The 15,039-nt window shown below is 36.7% G+C and overlaps 2 protein-coding genes across 4 annotated transcripts in view; both read left to right on the top strand.

Annotated features, from left to right (window-relative positions):
- The window catches only part of LOC120415962 (histidine-rich glycoprotein-like), a 34,295-nt gene extending 25,037 nt beyond the window's left edge, over positions 1-9,258 (top strand). For all 3 annotated transcript variants that reach the window (XM_052709365.1, XM_039577606.2, XM_039577605.2), the window contains one exon: positions 7,904-9,258. In XM_052709365.1, the coding sequence (XP_052565325.1) occupies positions 8,083-8,706 (624 nt within the window). In that variant the 5' untranslated portion in view covers positions 7,904-8,082 and the 3' untranslated portion in view covers positions 8,707-9,258. The remainder of the gene's footprint in view (positions 1-7,903) is intronic.
- Positions 6,231-6,823, top strand: LOC120415963 (uncharacterized). Its single transcript, XM_039577607.1, has 2 exons — positions 6,231-6,333; positions 6,414-6,823. Exons 1-2 carry the CDS (start codon positions 6,277-6,279, stop codon positions 6,762-6,764), a joined length of 408 nt encoding a protein of 135 aa, XP_039433541.1. The 5' UTR covers positions 6,231-6,276; the 3' UTR covers positions 6,765-6,823.
- Positions 9,259-15,039: the final 5,781 nt, after the last annotated feature.

Below are 15,039 nucleotides of genomic sequence, written 5' to 3'. Positions count from 1 at the left end.
CCTGAACCTTCTGCTTGCGAGACAGAAGCCACTACCATTAAGCCACGGAGCCAGCCAAACTAAGCGTTTTCTCCTAAAAAAAATACAAAAAAATAATACGGTAGAGTAGTTATCAATGAGACACTTTTGGTTTTCAAATTTCAACGATTTGTCTAATTTTTTCATCAGGATGTTTTAATGAGCTTTTTGTAACATTTTTTTTCTTTTAGTGTGTTCTAACATTGACCAAAATATGAGATCAATCTGACGTCTACAGCCAGAGTTATCCAACTGTCTCATTGTAGACGCAATTGGCAGGAACAATGAGACAGGTGGGGAATAATGAGACACTCTACGATAATCAATACTTTTCTAGTAAAACATCATGTTTTTGTATTGTTCAATTACAGGTGACTTGCCTTGAACATTTTAGAGCAATTTTGCCAACTTGAAACTTTAATTAACAAAAGTTATACTAAAAAGTATCTAAATTTTGTAAAATCCATATATTTATGCCAAATAACTTTGTATGTTTGATTGAATGAAGTTAAAACTCTATAAATATGCCAAAAATCACTTTCAATTCATGTTTTGAGAGATTTACATGGATTTTGAAATGTTTAATAAAGAAAAATCAAAGTGTCTCATTGTTACCCATGGGCTAAAATGAGTGGGAAACAATGAGACAGCCCTGGATTCTGGGTGTATTCTAAATTTTGGTCAAACCTAATGAAAGAACATTGTAGCCCAACTCAATCCCTTTGGAACGTCGAAAGAAATTTTAGTTTTGGTGTAAATGGCAGCCTACGAGCGAAAAAGTATTTTTTGTCCATAATTTACTATTTTATCATTGTTCCCCGTGTCTCATTGATGACTACTCTAACCTAAATCAGAATCAATTAAAATAATTATAAAACTTGAAAACTATTGATTGCCTAAGAACAAGACTAAAAGGGGTTTCATACATGTAAATTGGAAAAAAATGTCAGAAGTTGGTATAAGCAGACATTTAAAAAAAATTTAAATCTGTTTCCAGGGTATTAAATTATACATTTTTATCTATTATCAAAACAAATTTGAGGACATTTGGTTGTATCATCGCTGAGATAAAGCTATTTGAAGATAGCAGTTTCAAAAAACGGGTGCCACGATATCTCAACATTGCTTCGACCAAATCGGCTCAAAATTTTGGTGAAGACTCGTTAAACCGACCCCGTGTGCATGACGAAGGCCGATTTTCAAAAAGTTTATTGAAAAAAATAAATAAAAATATTTTTAAGTTTCTCATATAAAAATCGTCTGTTTTTGATATTTGTAATTTTTCAAACATCAAAATTTGAAAATCTGGCTTCATCATGCACACGTCTTTAGAGTCTTCCCCTAAAATTTCAGCCAATTTGGTCCATGCCATCTCGAGATATCTTGCGTGGCACCCGTAAATCAACTCGGTGTTTTGAGAAAAACGCTCAGAAAGTTTGACAGTCTGCTTTGCGCTTGGCAAATTTTTAGGCTTAAATCTGGAGTTTTTTTAAAAAGGTCCAATAAACCAAATTTCCAGTTTTTGCTTTTTGGGTGTTTTTGTAACCGACTTGAGTCAGGAGTATTAAAAAACACCCAAAAATTAAAAACTGAAAATTTGGTTAATTGGACCTTTTCAAATTTTTTTTCCAGAAATCGTCTCTTACTCGGTTTTACCATGAAATATCTTAATAAAACTTTTAGGAGTGATTGAAAAACATATTTTTAGTGGATTCAATAATTTTTCTGTAACATGAAATTTTGTGAGTTCTGTACAGGTAATAACCCCTTAAATGCATTTTTAAACAATTATTTCATTGAAATGTTGAAACCATGGCTTGTAATTGCAATGTGTATACTTTGTTTTGCCTTTCCCCTCAGGGAACTGAAACTTCAAAAAATATTTGCCACGGCCTTCTTATTTTTATTGTACTTTTTAGCTTGTATCTTTAAGAAAAATGCATGGTTTATTTTGATATCTAAAACCCTGTAAAAATCGAGAGTTTATTCTTTAAAAAGATGTCTCTTCTGGAACATCATTGTTGCGAAGCTCCCTAATTTTCAACCCATCCAAAAAAATTATCAATTTTATGTTGTCGGTTTTGCATTGTTTTTTTTTTCAATAAAAGTGTTGAACATCTTTGTCTTAATGTCTTTTGCTAAAAACAGTAAGCTGATATAAATACCTCATTGATACAGTTAGTTCGGCCGAATTTGCAGATTTTTAGTCAAGATAATACAGACTTGAAGAACCCTCTACACGACTCTTTTGAGGCTATCAGACCAGACCATTTGAGGTTATGTTGAAAATCACCCTTTTATGCGGACGTCTAAATAGTTTTATCATCGTAACTTTTTAACAACTAAATGAAACTTTACAGTTTTCAATACCAAGCTGTAGTTATTTTTTCGATAAAAAATTATCTTGAGTAATTTTACTCAGATTGAACATAATTAAATAAAACAAAATCTTACAGAGCGTGTTAAAAAAATAACAGATCATCGCTTGTGTGCTATTTTGTGATACATCCTATCTTTTTACATCAGACATGTCACAAGATAACACACAAGCCACGAAATAAAAACAACACTATTTTTAATGTATCAAAAAAAAAAAAAAGAAAACTTCAACAAGATTGGTCACATCTGCATTCAATTTTCCGTTCAATGGAAAACCCCACCCTCTCAAATCATTAGCAATCACTCGCTTGATGATCGAACTTTAATGATTGCTTCGCGCACCAAATCCTTAATGGGCCCCATAAACCGCGATTTATTACACCGAAGATCCGCCCCCCCCTGAACTCCCCACTTCCACCCTCCCTCACCGCCAAAACAGAACAGCGCAGCCTGTGCGAATATCAATTTCCATTGACTGGTGGGATTGGAGGTGGGTCAATCATCGCGGGTGCTGGAGTTGGGTTTGCTGTGAAACTTCGCCAAAAGTGTCATAAACGGTGCGGCCCACCACTCCGCTGGCTGGGCTGGGCTGATGTTTATATATTTACGCAACCCAGCTGGGCTGCAAGCCAAATGTTCTAGCCCGTTGTTTCAAACGGTTGTATTTTAAGTTTGTCATTCTTGCTTAAGCTTTTGCGTTTTTACGACCTTCTTTTCAAGTTTCCACGAGAAACCCATACGATCGTTTCGAAACTCACCCAAGATTGATTGTAACATCGATGCCCGTTAGGCACTTTGACATCTCAATCAATTCCGGAAAATATCCTCTGGAGACATGACGACGGTGAGTTGATCGGATTACGGCGGGGTGTCAGTGCTGGCTCGTTGCCACCTCGGTCGTGGTGGGCAAAAAATGCTGTGGAATTTAAGCAAAAAAAAGAATGTGTCAATTTCAAAATTATCATAATTTAATTAAACCCTAGTTGTCATGTTTATTGCTGTTAAAATGGGGCTGGAACATTTTGAAACTGGACAAATTAATTGAGTTCCGAGCATTTTGCACCTAAAGAGAAAAACTAACTAAATCCATCTATGTGGTTGGTGCCTTTCTCACTCCTTACAAATAGATCTTCACTTATCTCCAAAATCTTAGAATGTTTGGGAAGGTCTTTTGATTACCGTAAACCGGGGTGACTTTGATAGGATTTCAATTTGTTTTTGGAATATTTTCCAACAGGTAAAGTTTTTATCAAGATTATTATTTTTAAAACATGTACTGGGGTAGGCCACATAAAGTCCATGCACTATTTCTGAAAAAAGTTGTTTCAATGGTGTTTAGAAAAACAGTTACGGTAAAAATTCTTAGTTTAAATTCCGGGATGACTTTGATAGTCATAGTTTTTCTTGTTGAAATCAGATTTAAGATGTTCAAACATTATTAGTACGTTAAATGTACCATCACTTAGGTAGCTGATATAGTTTTTAAGAAAAAAAATCAATAATTAGTTAACTAAGTTTATAAGCTTTTAAACAAAATACTAATAAATTTTAAACTCGGATTTTTGTCTGAAATTTGTTAAACTAGTTTTGTTTATAAAATTATCGATTTATATTGCATTTTATACTGAATTCGAAGCACGAATCAAAAGTTTTCACATTTTACATGAAATTTGTTCAACTAAAATTGCCTATAAATCTGAAGATTTTTTGAAATTGTGTTCCAAAAACACATATTATTTATTATTTACAAACTTATTTAACCTTCGCCTAGTGGAAAATTGTCCAAAGAATCCGAAAATGCATTCCGTTTTCCGATTCAAAATCATGTTCATTGAGAAAATTATGACACATTGGGAGTTTAAAATAATGACTTTCATCAATATTTTCTTAACTATAGTAAACTAACTTTTGAAACTTTTCAAAATTTTAAGAAAAGTTCTTTTTGAGGTACTTTCAACATTTCTCTACCACCATTCCGTACGTATTTTAATTGTACTGTTCATTTTGCGGAAAAATCGCAAACCTGTCAAAGTCACCCCGGCTATCAAAGTCACTCCGTTTTACGGTACCTATCCAATGATGGGTCGGATGATGGATTTGGATAAGTTTTCATACAGATAAGTGAGAGCCAGCTTCAAAAAAGTACATGAATATCACTTAAGTGGTCATAACATGAGACAGGGTTGCCAGATCTTTACTTGTTTGGACTCGTTTGTGTGGATTTTTGATTACCTACTCAACGATATATAATTTGATGATATTTAATACGATTTCTGGCTATTTATTGGACAACGGATTTACGGATTCATGCTAAAACATAATTGTATACATAACTTATGAACTTCATGAAATTCAATATAGTGTGGGACTCCGAATGCAACCGAAAAAACGAAGTTGACTTTATAGCTGTCGGCCACCATTGCTAGTACCAACCACTAGTGTCGTCATTTTAACTACAAGGACTTCGCCACCCTGGGTTCCTAAGTGTATGAAAGTATGGCACGGAGCGACGGCGCCGAATACCCATATTTACACAAAGAATTTTAGAGCGCCCGCCGTGGGATTCGAACCGACGACCTCTGGATTGTGAGTCCAGCGCGCGGTCCGATTGATCCACACGGGCGGGAGAATGCAACCTGTTTCACTAGGGTGAAATATGGTTGTATGGAAAAAAATAAAGTTGTTCAAATTTTGTGAGCACAGCAACTTTTCAGTTCTTTTTGGGGCCCTAAACAACTCCCCAAAGTTTGAGAACGATTGGTTAAGTCCCCACTTTGCGCAAAGCGATTCAATTTTCCATATAAATTTGTATGGGGAAAACCATTTTTTTGGATTTTGATATTTTAAAAATCCACGTTTCACGCTATATTAAAACCGGATTCATATTCGGTTGCTCTGGAATGTGCTCTACAACTTTCCCGAAGAAATATGGTGCTAACTGGCTCCTATAAAAAGATACAGCGTGTTCAAAACTCGTCTAAAACGTGTTTTTTGCTCGAAAATCACGTTTTAGACGAGTTTTGAGGACGATGTATCTTCTTTCAGGAGCAAGTTAGCACCAAACTCTCTTCGGGAAAGTTGTAGAGCACCTTCCAGGGCATCCGAATATGACATCACGTAAAACATGGATTTTTTTTTAAATATCACAATTCCAAAAAATGTTTTTCCCATACAAATTTATATGGAAAACTGAATCGCTTTGCGCAATGTGAGGACTTAACCCATCTTTCTCAAACTTTGAGGAGTTGTTTAGGACCCCTAAAGGAGCTGGAAAATTGCTGTGCTGGAAAATCGATTTTGTTATTACAACCTAATATTACACCACGGACGAACGTGTAATAATTTCAAAACAAGTATAGTTCGCCAACGTGAACACAAGCGGCGCTAGTGTTTCATCGCGGTTTCAACGTATTTTTATTCGGCTGAAATTTGAATTTTGCCTCACAAAACTGGGCCAAATTCGTTCGTGGTGTCATGTCCGTTCGTCCGTGATTACACATCCAGACATGCGTTCAGTTTTCGATTCTGAGTCGATAGGTATACATAAAAGAGGGACTACGTGCTTTCTGTGGAATGTTCATTTTTAGAGCAGAATTACAGCCTTATTTAAGGGAGGAAGGTAAAATTTGGATCTGTTGCAGATCATCAATTAGCCTATCATGGAACCGTTTATTATTTTGAAATAAGTTTTAAGAAAGGAAACAATTAATAACTTATGAGCTGATAAAAGATGACTGATTTTTTTCTCATGCATTATAAATGATGAGAAATGATGTATCGAATCGTATTATTCCCCTCAATAGGAAATATTACCTTGTGCGAGTATAAAAAGGCAAACAAAATGAAATCGTTTGTTAATCGAATGTACTCGCTTCCACTATGAACACTTTTCAAATCATTGCAGTTTTCTGTTTAGTGCTAGTGACTATTTCTGAAGTAAGTAACTAGAAAGATACGTGCATTTTTCCATGGCCTTGTTTTCAATTGCAATACCCTCTGTAAAATTTTATTTACAGGCCGAAATCACCGACAAAGAAAAAGCCTATGTTCATCGGTATTTTGTCGAATGTGAAGCAAGTTTGAATATGTCGTTAGGAGTTAACATCGAAAATCGCATGGAGCATGGCGAGCAAGTAGTCGGCGATGCTCAGTTTAAGAAATTCATATTCTGCTTCATGACAAGAACTGGTTTCGTAAAGCCCGATGGATCGTTCAACAAACAGGCATTCATTGACGTTCTGAAGGATGGATACGATCCGGCAGCAACAGATTCCATGGTTGACAAGTGCTACAATTATACGATCAAGTCCGTGGAGGAGCGAATTTATCAGCAATACAAATGTATGTTTGCGAATCATTTCTATTAGTTGATAACTAAAAACAGCATTTAATAAAGAAGTAACTGATACTATCGAACCTTCTCAAATGTTTAGAATTTTATTGGGGTCAGTCTCTATCAACTAGCGCGAAATCGGAACAAATTTGTTCCGTCCTTCTTCGAGTTTCTTTACATTTGTCCTAAGGAGAAATCTTGGTCCTCGAAGAGCATCCCAGTTTAATAGAGTAAGTCGTTGTTATTTAACGTCAGAGCTATTTGTTTTACTCAGGGATTGTGAAGTCGTCTATGATTTTCAAAGTAAGCAAACCGAATGAAATTACTTTTTATAAGATTGATAGCCGGGACCGTGGTGTAGGGATAAGCGTGGTTGCCTCTCACCCAGTCGGCCTGGGTTCGATCCCAGAAGGTCCCGGTGGCAAATTTTGAGACGAGATTTGTCTGACCACGCCTTCCGTCGGACGGGAAGTAAATGTTGGCCCCGGACTAACCTAAAAAGGTTAGGTCGTTAGCTCAGTCCAGGTGTAGGAGTCGTCTCCCTGGGTCCTGCCTCGGTGGAGTCGCTGGTAGGCAGTTGGACTAACAATCCAAAGGTCGTCAGTTCGAATCCTGGGGTGGATGGAAGCTTAGGTGTAAAAAGAGGTTTGCAATTGCCTCAACAATCAAGCCTTCGGACACCTAGTTTCGAGTAGGAATCTCGTAATCGAGAACGCCAAGGCAATGCTGTAGAGCGAATAATTTGATTTTTTTTTAAGATTGATGGCCAGATGAATAAAATGTTAATACTTAGGTTCCTAACAAAATTAATGAGCTAATAAATGATGAAATTAATGAGTTAATAAAGGATGAATTATTATCCCCCCCCCCTAGTCGTAAGCGAGTATAAAAAGGTAAACAAGTTACAATCTTTTGTACATTTTGAATACACTGCGTCGTAGTTTTTTCTCTACTGCTTCTTATTAGTTGTAAAGTAAAAAACAAGAACAATTTTTTTTTTCGATAGCAATCATTTGTGTTCAAATTTATTTATTCCGAAATACTTCCTTAAACAATGCAATAAAGCCACTTTCCCCTTCTAAAAAGTGGGTTGAGTTGTATATAAAACAGCATAAATATTTGGTTGTTGACTCTCTATTCTAAGATGACTTTTTATATCTTCTCTACTTTTAGTTGATCATCGCTTAAAAAGTTGTTACACGTCGCTTTTAACGAGTTGTAGGATAAAACCAACCAAATATTAAATTTATACAAGTGTAAAGTTATCGTTGAATCCAGTTACCACAAAACAAAAAAATCAAATTAAGATCAATTCTGAAATAAGTAGTCAGTGCTAGGTGAGCCTCGTCGTCATGGCCCAGTTCGTGACGCACATCCAGCCGACGCTGATGGAGGCCTCCCAGGGGCACATGCCGCACCACCATGGCCACCAGGTGGGCATGCAGCACTCGTCCCATCTGCCCCACAGTGGCCACAATATGCCGTCCCCTCCGACGGGGCACCACCATCACTTGCACGGTCACGGGCACGGCCACCACGGGGCGATCGCGCGCAGTGCCAGCCGGGAGATTTCCAACGGCAAGTCCTCCAAGTCGCACCACTCATCGTCGGGCGGTGGCCACCATCACCAGCAGCAGCAGCAGCCCCTTTCGCCGAAACCGGCGGAATCTTCCCAGCAGCATCACCACCACCATGCCGGGGCGCATGAGCTGCAGCAGCAGTACCATCAGCAGTACAGCCATCAGCTGGCCCAGTATCAGCACCAACACTACCAGCATGGGCACCAGCAGCATTTGGGTTCCGGTGGCAGTGCCGGAACGCACCACGGGCATCATCATTCCAGTTCGGTGAGTGAATCGAAATCTCAAATACAGTTTAGACATCTTATGAAGTATTCGAGGAGACTGGCATCAAATTATTTTTTTTATTTTGCATTTTTTGACACAACGTGGAGAGGCAGTATTGCGAGTATCTAAATTGATTGGTTACTATTTAAAATGAATGTCCTTTGTCATTCTGGTCATGTCTGTAACATAAATAGGGTTAGTGATTTTTCACGGCAAAAAAATCGGCATGCCAATTACAAAACATTGAAATTTCACGACAATTTCACAGTACTCTCAAACGTGCTTAAAATGAACGTTAAAATGTAAACTTTTAACAAAATTATTATCAGAAAAGTGTCCTAAAAGTTAGCAGTAGTTCTAGATACTAAATAAAACCCTCTGTCACAATTTATTTATTTGAAAAAGGAGTATTGGATTAATGTCGGGAAATTTTGCAGAATTTTCGTCAGTTGAATCCTAGATTATTTTTATTAGGTCTTACAAACAAATGTAAACATTGAGTGTATCCCGCTTACTCTAATGAACGTTGACTCAAGGTGTGAAAGGGATACACTCAATGTTAACATTTGTTTATAGGACCCAATAAAAAAATCATGATGATCGTATGATTCAGCTGTTTTAATTTTATTGAGATTTTATTAAATAAATTTGCTTATAAACCTCCAAAACGAAGCACGTCCTGAACCTCTAATTCATGAAAACTAGAATCATTAAAATAAGTGCAATAAAGATTTTTTTGCTTTCCTTAGTTTCATCAATAGGAAAAATTTAGTATTTAAATAAAGTTCAGGCAAAACTTGATTAAAAGCCGTTTTTACATTTATTGATAATGCAAAATGATTAACAAATATGATTTCGATTTGTTTATTTTACTAATCAATTGAATTAAACACATTATTTATATTCATAATATTTAAATGCAATTTGTTCATCGTTGTTTAATATCGTTGATTAATTAAAATAAATTTTACAAAAATGTACGTTTTATTTCAAAGAAGTGTTGAGTAATGTTCTTTTAAAATCTTTTTGGAATTTTGTGGAATAAAGAAACATGCATTTTAATGAATATTTCAATGAACAATATCTTCAAAAAATAATTGTAAATCTGATGTGAAAATCTGTTTTATTTGTAAACTGAATTAAAAATGCTTGTTAAAAATCTTTTAAAATGTTTGAATTGAAAATAAAGCTTAAATACACTGAGTAACGATTTATCAATTAAATATTTCAAATTTCGCGACATTTCACGGTATTTCCCAAATTTCACGGCCAGGGGCGTATTTCACGGATTACGTGGCTTCCGTGAAATCTCGAAAAATCACTAGCCCTAAACATAACCATAAGCATCTTTAAAAAAATCGACACCCTCTTGGGCGAGGATGAATGTTTTTGTTACGATCAGCGATGGAAGAATCATCATCAAAGGAAAATCTTTTGACGCTCATCAAGATAATAAATAGAAACGAAACATGGCTCTCCTCTCTCGCGCACGAAAGATCGGTTAAGAAGAAATTAAAAAAAAAACTCAATCTCAATCCTGATTATTCTCTACTACTACTTTCCTCGTCGAAAAATGTCCTGTCCTGTACCTGTCACTTTTTGTAGATGGACAATGTGTGTAAACAAAACGAAAAAAAATAATTTAAATGGTGTTAGCAAGGTGATTCACAAAAAATCGTGTTTGCGTGTTTCGCCTCCTCTCTCTTTCGAGGGTGAAGAAAGTTCGCAAGCGAAAATGATTTTTCTGCGATTTTTCCATCCCTGGGAACGATAATTGTTGAAACCTCTGATCGATTTGGTAGCTTCAGCAAATGTTTAGGTTATAATTAGGATTTTTCAGAAAAAAAGGCTCATAAATAATGAACATGGCTGTCGCCTTGAAAAATATTTTCTTTGGAGATAGTTTTTTATAAATCTTGTATGACATCAAAAGTTACTGTGTTTTTTTATTAATTTCAGCTCAAAAGTGTAAAAAGTGAATTTACCAGTGTTGCAAATGAGTCATAACAAGGCCAATTGATTATCTCTGCACCAAAAACATCTTAGAGTGTAGCGACCTATAAAAAGTCAAAATCACAAAATTTCATACTACAGAAAAGTTACTAAATACACTCAATAGATGATTTTCAATCACTCCTGAGAGATTCATGAAGATATTTCGTGACTAAACTGAGTGAGAGACGAACTGTCAAAGTTTGTGAACGCTTTTTTATAAACACCGAGTTGATTTACGGATGCCACGATAACTCGAAATGGGATGGACCAGGTTTTTTTAAATTTGTGGTGAAGAATACCAAGACATATCCCGTGTACGTGACGAAGCCCGATTTTGAAATCAATAATGTATGATGGTAAATGTTTCTAAGAGTGAAAAAAGTTGCTTACTATTTTTTTGTATGTATGTATGTATGTATGTATGATCCCCATACCCGCAGGCAACTTGGTCCTGGAACACATGTGAGCGCTAGGTGAACAATTCGATCATCTTTTACTCCGTAATCTGTACACCCACGTGCATAAGTTTTTTTGCACGAATTTTAATGCTACAAATACCAGCGCATAGATCAAAAAATTTTCCCGCTTCCCTCCCCAAGCGCCGGAAATTTGTAGCGGGTGTAGGGACACTTCGCATAGACGCCCTTGCTCCCATCACGTCACTGAGGGTATGGAGCGACGAGAAATTAATAAGCATGCCCCCTCAGCCGAACCTTCATTAGAGAAGCAGGCAATCCACAACTCACAGCGAACGATTAAGGGGACACCCTACCGCGTATATAGTTAAATTGGCGTGGTTTGTCTTCAATGAGTTGTAAATATGTCAGAATGAATGAAAAAGTTGCCTGTATTAGAAAGGAAAGGTCTCACCAAACAACGGAGTCTTCAGAAAATTAAGCTTCATTCTTGAGTTGCTCCGATTCTCCGTCCGCAGTATTTTTCCCGCAGTCCCTCCGAGATGTTCCTGTCAGACAGCTCCATGCACTTGTACACGTTGGCCAGCTTCTACTGGGCCTCCTCAAGGGTCGATACGATCTTGGACCAGGACTTGATGGCTATCGGCATCCGGCAGAAAGTTGCTCCAAACGCGATTCTAGACAATCCCTTTCCGGCGCAGACGAAGTACTTTTCTTCTCTTCCAACGGGCGCGCACCAGGTTCTGCAACATTCACAAACCGTCCGAATTACTATGTTTTCACTCAAACAGATAGAAAAAACCAGAAAAATTTCATAAAAATGACACGAGCAGAAAAATTTGCTTCCGACCTGCCGCGCAACCTACTTCGATTCCAAAAAGTTGCTTACTATTTTTTTACGTTGTTATTATTACATTCGAATGAGTTGTTCTCGAGAAAAATAAGGACACATTACATTTAGTGACACTGAGAAAAACAAAATTATTATATAATTTAAACTTTAGAGGCTGTATTGCAGCAACCAGCAGTTTGATAAACAAAGTCTTCTAAGAAAAATTGTAGTTGAAAAAAGTAAAAATAAAAACAGGATTGAAGATTTTTGCTACTTTTAGATCTGACAACTAAGTTTTAACTATTAGTTTTAAGACTCTCGCGCGAACGAAGTCAGTTCAATAGGGCGAATCTGCGTTTGTAAACAAGCAGTCTATCCCCCTCTTACTTGACGTGAACTGTCACTTGAGCAAAAGGGATAGACTGCTTGTTTACAAATGCAGATTCGCCCTATTGAAATGTTACTACGGATATGTTTATGACTCCGGAAGCGGCGATTCTTCGTAACAACAGATTCCAAAAACCAAAGAATCATATTTTCAACTTGAAGTCACATACACAGAAAAAAAAATGTAAATTTACCCAACACTGAAACTATGTTTCAGATGTAAACATGCTCAATGTAAATTTGAAAACCAATGTAAAGGGTTAAATTGCATTTAAACAGCCTTCATGTAAAGTGAGATTCAATGTAATTCATAAATCGCTTGTAAACCCAATTTTTGACTTTGGCAAACCATAAATTTGAACTTATGAAAAACATGTAAATGAAAAACACATGTAAAATTTTCAAAATGTAAACTCAAAAAGAATTTAAATTTAAGCTGCTTATTTGTTTTGCGAATGACAGCACAAGCGAAAACAAAACCAAATCAATTCAATGCTGAGTTTGGTGCGCTGTGGAACGGAAGTGTTTTCAAGTGCGGCGTCAAATGATGTAAATTTTGAGAGAAATGTCGACTAAGTCAAAACTGTTTTTGTGTTTTAAAATGAGTGAAAAGTAGTTTGGTTATACGCCCCTATCGAATGATCCCAGAAAAGATTTGTTTACATTCTTGCGACTCCCCCAGCAAACTTAAAACCTTTTGAGCTTCTATCCATTCAAAATTTCTGCTACATCTTTTCCGGAAGATATCCGGAAAGGATCCGGCTGCAAGTTTGTATTGATTTGGCGTTTCCTGGGGGAGTCAAAAACTTACGTGCTTGTAAACTACAAAAGAAGCAGGATGTTCGACGGTAGATGAACATTCAGCAAATGCAAACGACCATCATTCACAACAATACAACCTGCGGGTGTTTTCTGGTAAACAAACTTTCACAACCGCATCAACTATTTATATAATTTAATGATTTTAGCATATTCTACAGCTCTGAGCTGCTTGACAAAAAGGGCGTCACCGGCAATGGCCTTTCCCAGGTTTTAACCTGGCAATGGAGAATCCACTCCGATTTTCTGCGCTGCGATTTATCAACCTCGTCGATCGCCAAGCTTGCCATATTGTTGTCAGACTAGATACACTTACCGGTTGAGACCGGTTCCCTCCGACAGGTTGATCTGACGATCTCCGAGGACACCCTTTCCTTAGCGACATCCGCCTTCGGAATGGTTCCAAGAAACAAGTTGTGCATTTTGCGGTTGGTCAAGTCTATTCCGGCTGGGAACTGCTGGATCCATTACAAATCTTCGTAATTGTTGTCAGGGAATCAAGCTGTAAGGTAATGTACTTTGTAAAAAATCTAATTTCAAAGTTACAATAAAATCTTCCAATAAATCACCTCACATTTTTCTCCTTCCAAAATGTTACTTTGACAGCACTCAAGACAATTTTATTTTTATCGTTTTCCACTTTGACAGAAATACCCCTGAGACTGAAAATGTAAATCACTTGACGTAAAACAGCGTAAATCAGTGAATACCCAATATTAGGTATTAACTTGAATTCCAAGATTAGATTTATCTTTTGTCACGCTTCAACTGTATATTTTTCTCGGACTAGTTTGCAATATGTCCTGAGCGTCTTTTGTTCAACCGCCGCCAGCGATTACACCGGAGCAGGTTTGGTTTGGTGTTGTTTGTTCTTATACGGAGGAGACGACTCCTTCGCCTTGAATGTCTCTTAACGGCCTAACTACAACCAAGGCCGGGACCGACGTTTTATTTCCCCATCTGGCGGAAGGTTGGAGCAGATGGGAATCGAACCCATGCTCATCGGCTTACAAAGCAGAAAGCGTAACCAATCGGCCTAGCCTGCTGCCTAACTTACTAACTTAAATATTTTGAATGTTTAAGAAAATATCTCGGAATAGTTTCCAAAAAGTCCTGTCAGGCACCACCACCTCCAGCACTAATTGGGTACTAAAGCCCTATGTAATTTTTTATTTACAGCGGTAAAAAACACTTTTTTTAATTTAAAGGCAAAAAATTAAATTGACAAGACAACATTTTTTCGATGGATCAACTATGGTCTCCTTGGAATGAGCTGTCAAGTAGGAACTTTCCTGCCAAGAAGGACCACGAGGTTAATTTTTCAAAATTGATTTGAAAATCCATTTTAAACTCTTTGTGGTCGTACAAAGGGTCATTGTACTCAGAAAAATAAGCTTTATCGCTGTAAACAATAATATCAACAATCTAAGCTTCATTTTAGGACCCAATTTGCCTTTTTCTCAAAATCAAACTGAATTCTCGTTATTTTGGAGTATTTGCGTGTAGATGAAAAATTAGATATTTTTTGTAAATTGTTTATTCGTAGTTTTCATGTTTTAAATAATACGTTATGGTTTTGGTTAAGGTCCTATTGCTATCTAATTCACAGTTACAATTTTTTTTTTCAAAATTTTTGTTGAATAAAGTTTAAACCAAAATTATTTCCACTCGTTTTTGTCGTGCAATCTCGACGCTCAAACAAATTTTTACACCTCCTTGTCCTATTAAAAAGTCTGACTAACAGTATATCGTAGCCAAATAAAAATATAATTACAATTATCAAAAGTGCAACATGGAGATAAACTTCCTGTGAAGTTTATCAGGCAAACCGTAAAAGTTTCTCTCCATGTTACCGGCTCATCGAGAAATTAAAAAGTGAGATGTGAGCCGGTAACATGGAATTCAACTTCACAGAAGCTTGACAGAAAGTTTAACTCCATGTTCCCCTTTAATATCTCGATAAGTGAGTGAGCGTCAAGATAATATAACGTGACGACGACGGAATATTTAATA

The sequence above is a fragment of the Culex pipiens genome, chromosome 3, assembly GCF_016801865.2.
Source record: "Culex pipiens pallens isolate TS chromosome 3, TS_CPP_V2, whole genome shotgun sequence".
Lineage (NCBI taxonomy): Eukaryota > Metazoa > Arthropoda > Insecta > Diptera > Culicidae > Culex > Culex pipiens.
This window is presented reverse-complemented; position numbering and strand designations above follow the sequence as displayed.

Coding starts and splice junctions, on each gene's coding strand:
- LOC120415963 (XM_039577607.1), top strand. CDS start 6,277: ATGAACACTTTTCAAATCATTGCAGTTTTCTGTTTAGTGCTAGTGACT. Junction 6,334..6,413: donor TGCTAGTGACTATTTCTGAA/GTAAGTAACTAG, acceptor TTTTATTTACAG/GCCGAAATCACCGACAAAGA.